The sequence below is a fragment of the Benincasa hispida genome, chromosome 2, assembly GCF_027475165.1.
Source record: "Benincasa hispida cultivar pf3 chromosome 2, pf3_genome.v1.1, whole genome shotgun sequence".
In the NCBI taxonomy this organism is placed as follows: Eukaryota; Viridiplantae; Streptophyta; class Magnoliopsida; order Cucurbitales; family Cucurbitaceae; genus Benincasa; species Benincasa hispida.
Genome location: NC_143479.1, coordinates 2994334 through 3001721, shown reverse-complemented (window position 1 = coordinate 3001721; position 7388 = coordinate 2994334). Strand labels below are relative to the sequence as shown.

General features: G+C 27.4%; 1 protein-coding gene across 2 annotated transcripts; it reads left to right on the top strand.

The window, feature by feature from the left end:
• The first annotated feature begins 4869 nt into the window (after positions 1 to 4869).
• Positions 4870 to 7057, top strand: BEE3 (BR enhanced expression 3). Of its 2 annotated transcripts, none has more exons than XM_039046576.2 (6): positions 4870 to 5356; positions 5462 to 5584; positions 6011 to 6076; positions 6236 to 6304; positions 6434 to 6486; positions 6581 to 7057. In XM_039046576.2, exons 1-6 carry the CDS (start codon positions 4988 to 4990, stop codon positions 6618 to 6620), a joined length of 720 nt encoding a protein of 239 aa, XP_038902504.1. In that variant the 5' UTR covers positions 4870 to 4987; the 3' UTR covers positions 6621 to 7057. The 2 variants fall into 2 exon arrangements, with proteins under 2 accessions (XP_038902504.1, XP_038902501.1); XM_039046573.2 differs by having other exon boundaries at positions 6409 to 6486.
• The last annotated feature ends 331 nt before the right edge of the window (positions 7058 to 7388 follow it).

The following is a 7388-nucleotide window of genomic DNA, read 5'->3' as shown; positions in this document are numbered from 1 at the left end:
GGGACGAAATTAACACTTTTAATACAGGTTTTATTCATTCATTCTTGAATCTCCTTCAAATTAACACCCTGATTAGACTCAATTAAATTATTAGAATGAATAGCTTTTCCAAGAGATTGACAATCCAATTCCACCCAGCAATTTGAAACACCTCGTTCGCCTAGCATTTGAAGCCCAAGGAGTAGCAAGAGCCTTAGTCAACAAAACATCGAAGCCTACATGTAAGCATGGTTTTGGAACGTTTTTAATATTTTTTTATTATGCAGTAACTTTCAGACCTAATATCCTAACAAATTAGGTTATTCATGAAAAAAAATGATGCTAAGTCATTCCTATATAATTGGACCTATTTAATTAGGCTATTAATATAGAAACTCCTTAAGTTTTAAAATAACCCATAGGAACTTATTTTTTGCCACACTATTTACATGGACATAACTAGAATAATTGATATATAGTTTCCTCTATCTTTACATTGTTGAAAATGCAACCAAAATCCCATATTGCTTAAATAAGGAGATGATCATGGGTATGATTGAGGATGACTATCTCCATTGATATGAGATCTTTTTGGTGCTTCTAAAAGCAAAGTCATGAGGCTTTATACCAAAAGTGGGCAATATCATGGATTGTTGTCTAAAGAATTGACCATATTGTTAAGACATATACATGTAATACAAATGCAGCATCTATAAATTATATATATTTGCAATAGATGCATATCCAATTTAATGGGTTAACCCAATCTTTTTCAGAAACCTAATTAATATTTAAAGACCTATAGAGTCTTTTTCCAAATTTGAATACATCAAAATATTTGTTTCTCCTAAATCTGAAAGGATTGAGATGAACAATTAAAAATAATGAATTTTTAAAAATTTATTAGTTAAAAAAATGTCAAAATGTGACAGGTTAAAATATGAAAGCTCCAAACATTTCTACTTATTGTTTTTGAAATTATCAAAATTAAGAGAATGGATAAAAATACGATGAAAAAGTAACTTTCAATTGATATGACTATGATAATTATAATATAGAAAGAGATCCACATACCAAAACAAACAAAGGGAAACACGAAACTGTTATTTGATATGGTATAGGAACTCGTTTTCTCTCCCTCTAGCCCCATTCATTAAATAGCCATTTGTCTCATATTTCTTCTTAGATTTGGTTTTATATCAATGTCACTAATTACATACATATTAAGGAAACATTATTGATAATAGCAATCATTTGCATGCATTTATCATGTATAATTCCTTCCTTAATCATTATCCAACATATATAATATTCCCTAAACTTTGATTAAGGATTATCATTTGGGATTGATACCCACAATAATTAATTCCTTCAAAACATCTCAATCATAAAGCATAGCCATTCCCATCAATTTCATTTTCATATTGGTAGAAACAAAACAAGAACTCTTTAATGCTCATCCAAAACAACACCTTACCCTTCCAATATATTCAAGGTCCTTCCCATAATTAACCCTATAAGCCAACTATTTAACAAATAGTCCTTAAGAAAAATAATAATTTAAAAAAAAAAAAAAAAAAACTATTAACAAATAGTGGTGCCACACTAAAGATGAATTGCTATATGCACCTTCTCAATATGGATACATTAGGCAAAAGAGTGGGATGCTTCACAAAAGTCAAAGAAAGAGAGATTCAAAATTTTCATATTTGTCCTCCATTACTTCTTATGGTTTGATTCAAAATGGAGAAATTTCAAGAAAAAAGCAACTGTAAGTTCTTAATGGGCTTTTTGCCAAAAGTTCAAACAATTTCCTCAAGACATTAAATATATAAGAGGGAAATAAAAAAGGGCATTTTTCAAACCATATTTGACATTTGAAAGAGGCAAAATTTTCAATTAATAAAAGGAATATGACCTTTTTAGTCATAAGTTTAGAAGATTATGTGCATATCGTATCCGAGTTTTAAAAATGTATTTTTTAGTCATCAAGTTTTTAAAAATGGATGCGTTTAGTCTTTGAATTTTCAAAATATAACTTTTTAGTCCTTGAATTTGTAAGGATACGTTTAAAAAGTATTTAAAGTAATTTTCTTAATTATTTTAAATAATCATATTTAAAATAATGAAAAAATATTGAAAGAATCTTTTAAACCTATTTCTAAAAATTCAGGGACTAAAAGGATATATTTTGAAAATTTATGGACAAAATACACCTATTCTTCAAAATTTGGAGACTAAAAAGTTACATATTGAAAACTTATGAACCAAACGTACCTATTCTCCAAAATTCGAAGAATTAAAAAAAAAAAAAAGAAAAAAAAAAGGTAATTTTCCCATTAATAAAACCAAACTCTAGCCTTAGGGTTTGCAATAAATCCTTCCATAACTATTGAAATCCTAAGTTTGTGATAATTTGCCAGCTAATGCACACAAGCCATATGTAAGCCATAACTTTCATCTCCATTCTACTCTGTTTCCCACCATTTTTGTTCTGAAGTTTGGGTTAAACTGGTCCTTGAAAGGGCACAAGTTTAGAAGACAGTAAATATTGCATTAATTTCAAAACTACAGTGAAATTAATTATCCCTTTATTCTCACTCTCATTCTACTTTCAAGAACCATTGATATAGATAGTGACCCAAAAAATCAAAGTTCAAACCTTTCCATATCCTAAATTTGAGGGCCATTCATTTTGAGAAAATTAAGCTGTTTGGAGAATCAAAAATTGTCTTTAGAATCTTTGATTTTGTTTTGGAATCAATTCTATATTTCTAGAATCAAATATTATATTGTTCGCGTTATCTAGTTTATGCATAAACTTACATAAAAGAACATATTTTCTTTTCTTATAAATTCATAGTTCAAATTCTATTTAGTTTGTACTCAAATAAATCTATTTAGTTTTATTGCATTTTTAGTTTCTGTTCAATGTTTGTCTCTGTATTTTTAGAAGGCTCATTTTCGTTTTGTTAAGTTCATTTTAGTTTTTATGTTATTAGAATGACCTTTTTTTAATTCGTTTTGTATTATTAGAATGACATTTCTTTTAATTTTAACACTTTAAAAAGCGAACATTTTATTCCCTTATTTGCATAATTGTAACCTATTCAATATATGGAATTTTATTTTGTGTATTATGTGTTTAATGGATAAATTTGGATTACTTTTTCAGGTGTTTAATTTAAACAATAAGTCAAAAAATTGAATTGTTTGGCAACAACTCAAAATAATTTTTAAAACACTCTCAAAATTCATTTAAAAAAAAAAATTCAAATAAAAATGATTTTTTTAAGAATATATTTTTTTTATTTGTAGTCAATCCAAACAAATCCTAAATTATGATAGGAAAATGAGATAGAAAGAAAATAAAATAAAATAAAGATCAAATCAATTTTTTTTTCAAGTATAGAAGATTTAAATAAAAGTTATGATTAGATACGTACACTAAAATAGATAAAAATTAAAAGTACAAGAGTTAAGAGAGACAACATTTTTTAAAATTGAAGCACTAGAAATGAAAACAAGATTAAAACCTGAATCCACAAAATTCTTATAATTGAAATTGGTGCAGCCTGTGCAAGATTATATACATTATGCACCACTAAAACCATACTCGATACACTATTATTGCACAATCCTTATGTATCAACTTTATTTTACAAAACCATATAACAATGGTTTCTATCTATTTGTCTTTGGTATCTAAGGATTGGACATTAATATATATTTGCTGTAATACACACATAGATATAAAAAATCAATGATTAGATACAACATAGATCACATCTATCGATCCATATAATTCTCATTTTTTATATGGAAGAAAAATAATAATTCACTTTTTTTTAAAAAATTATTTTGTCACATGATAAATTTTAATTAGACAATTAGGTGGGATGCATAAATATGAGTGCAACTGAGAATACACTCAAATATTTTTCAATATGTATATGTGTATGTACGTAGGTAGGTCGGTTTTTCTACTTGTTCGACTTTTTGTAAATTTTTAAGTCCACAAATAAAAGAAGTGTCGAAGTATTGATATAATTAGATTTAGCTTAAAATACTATGTTGGTCAATGTATTTTGGATTTCATTTCATTTTAGTGTATATACTTTCAATAAATCTTAAATTTAATCTCGATATTTTTAATAAACTTTAAATTTAATATTTCAAAAAGATATGTGATTAGATTATTAATATATATATATATAAAGGGAAAGCTAATAAAAGACCATTTTTAACTCAGAAAAAGTCAATAATAAACTAACAACATTGACTATATTTAAAATTTATCGAAAATATATAGACGAAATTAGAATAGGTAAAAGTACTCGAACTGAAATGGAACAAATCCCAAAATAGAGGGATCAAACAAAAGTAATATTTCACTCTTAAATTTATTATAATCCATTAGCTAAAAGCTCTTGGTTTCAATATTGTATTTGTTCAACATAAAGAGCATGATTGTCACAAATATTAACATATCCGTTGATACATCGATATATCCATAAATCAAATAATTTCATTTCGTTATTATAGATTAATCAATTCTACCAATTTTTTTTTTAAGTATATGAATAAAACCTAACAAATTATCATCTATTAATCTTGATGTGAATATAAATACCAATAATAAGATATAAGTAAAAGCAACTCAATTACTCATTTTAAAAAAATTTTATCTCAAAAAAGAAAAGAAAACTAAAAGGCATGACGTGGGGCCATATTTGTTGTTGGATTATATATCTCCTGAGAATGGGGCCTACTTAGGGGAACACAACCATAGAAGCTGGTCTCACCACGTGGCCACCCACCAAATGCCCCCCTCTCTTAGTTTAAATGTAACAGTTTCTTGATATTAACTCCAAACTTACAATCCCTGTAATCCAAAAACAATTCCCTTTCTCTTCTTATTATATATAAATATTAACATCCCCTCAGTCCCTCCTTCCATTATCCTAAACCACAGTCTTCTTCTTCTTCTTCTTCTTCTTCTTCAATCATGGCAGATCTTGATTTCACCTCCTCCTTCCCTCTTGAAGATCCAAATTTAGAGCTAATGGCTTCTCACTTTTCTCCTTCAATTCCCAATTTCACTCACTTCTTACCATTCTCCGCTACTACTACTACTACTGATATGTTTTTCCCTTCTCATCAAACCCCAACAAATTTTCCCGAAACTACTTCCTTCACTACTTCCCCCGTTTTACCATCTCACTCTGTTTTGCAATCTCACTCTGTTTTGCCATCTCACTCTGTTTCTACTCATCACTTTCATGATATTAACAAGAGAAAATCTATGGATGTTTCTGAAAGTACTTCTGGAATTTCTACTCCCCAAGTCTCTGAAACTGGGTTCAAGACTAAATATGTATGTATTTATTTATACGTTTAGTCTGTAGTACATCTCAATTCTTTTTTATTATTCATGACGTTTGTTTAATGGAGTTTGCTCTGTTTTCTTTGTTTGTTACAGAGCTCTGGGAAAGGGAAGAGATTGAAAAGTATAGAGAAAGAAGAGGAGAAATCTACTAGAGAAGTGGTTCATGTTAGAGCTAGAAGAGGCCAAGCCACTGATAGCCACAGCTTAGCTGAAAGGGTAACTTTAAATTTAGAAAAAAAATTTACTTAAATTGGATGTTATAATCATTTTTGTTATTTTTAAAATCTTTACAAAACATAATTTTAATGATTCAAACCAAATTTTATAAAATTTAATATTAAATTGATTTAGAATAATATAAATATATCTTTCATAACAAAAAATGATTTTAGTAATTTTAAAATCACTCCTAAATACGCACTTAATTACACTTACATCCCATCTAATATTAGATCATACAAAAGTTTGCAACAAACTTTTTTTTTAACTGAATTTTTAATTATTGCTCTTATTATTAATATTTGCATAAACTTAAACTTTTCTTCCCTCTTTCTATTGTTAGAAAGAGAAAGGTTTTTTTTTTTTTTTTCCTTTTTGGTTGTGGGTTAAGGAAATATGGATTAATTGTTGTCAATCAATCAGGTGAGAAGAGGAAAAATCAATGAAAGACTGAGATGCTTGAAAGACATTGTCCCAGGATGCTACAAGGTAAGAAAAAGAACCTAAGCATATTCTTGTAATTTAAAAATAATAATAATAATAATAAAATGGCGAAGAAATGTGAAGAATCTTGTTCTTTCTTTATTTTTATGGGTAACTTTAGGAAGAAAAAAATGTATTGAAACTAAATATTCAATGGAATAACAGACCATGGGCATGGCAGTAATGTTGGATGAGATAATTAATTATGTCCAGTCTCTGCAGAATCAAGTGGAGGTGAGTTAATTCTTCAAACTATACATATAAATGAAAATATTCCTTTTGTTTTTTTTTTTTTTTTTTTTTAAATATATAAATTCTTGTTATTTTTTGAATTTCAGTTCCTATCTATGAAACTTGCTGCAGCTAGCTCTTTCTATGACTTCAACTCAGAGGCAGATGCCATATCAAAATTACAAGTAAATTAAAATGAACCTTAAATTTTAATTACATCTCTAAACTTTGGATTATACTTCTAATTAGTAACCAGGGTTAATTTGGGTATTTTTGCAGAGGGCAAAGGCACATGAAGCAAAAGAATTGGAGAGATTGATGAAAGAAGGATATGGAGGAATGGCTTGCTTCCACTCAAATTTGCCCCTTTGACTTCTATTTCTAGATGTCAACTTCTCATTCCTCAAAACAAAACACTAGGAAAAAAAAAATCATCCATTTCAACTTGTTTTTCTTTTTCTTTTTCTTTTTTTGTTCAGATTTTATAGATAAATTTGGTCCTCAATTAATGATAGTGTACTTAATACAATGGAAATTTATACTTAAAAAATGAAGCTCATTCCACTGGAAATTCTACTGTATGGAGTCACTAGTGTTAAAGAAAAAATATATGTACATTCCATAATATAAGTTGTACAAACAACAATACCCAAGCCTAGAAATTATTCTTTATATTTTGTTCTTTCAGAGAAAGAATAGTAAGGTTGAAGGAGGTGAATTCAAATCTATTATGAATACTTAATTATATAAGAATAATCAATATGGCCCTCTCAAACTAATTTGAATTTAATTTATTTAATTTTAATTTTGTTTAGGTATGTTCTTATTTCTAAGTTCAATGTATCCTTTTATCTTTAATATAATATATCATCTTTTAGATTTTTAATTTTGTTCACAATCTTATAAAAGTTATCGCTTTTAAGAAATGGTACACTTTCAAATTTTTTATTTTATTCTTTATGTTTCAAAATTTTTCCATCAAATTTTTATTCAAATAAGAATTATAGTGCTAATAGGGCGTTCAAAACGAATATTATTTCCCAATACATTATAGAGTTTTATATAATTTTAGAATTCTAATATGTTT

Coding starts and splice junctions, on each gene's coding strand:
- BEE3 (XM_039046573.2), top strand. CDS start 4,988: ATGGCAGATCTTGATTTCACCTCCTCCTTCCCTCTTGAAGATCCAAAT. Junction 5,585..6,010: donor GCCACAGCTTAGCTGAAAGG/GTAACTTTAAAT, acceptor TCAATCAATCAG/GTGAGAAGAGGAAAAATCAA. Junction 6,077..6,235: donor TTGTCCCAGGATGCTACAAG/GTAAGAAAAAGA, acceptor ATGGAATAACAG/ACCATGGGCATGGCAGTAAT.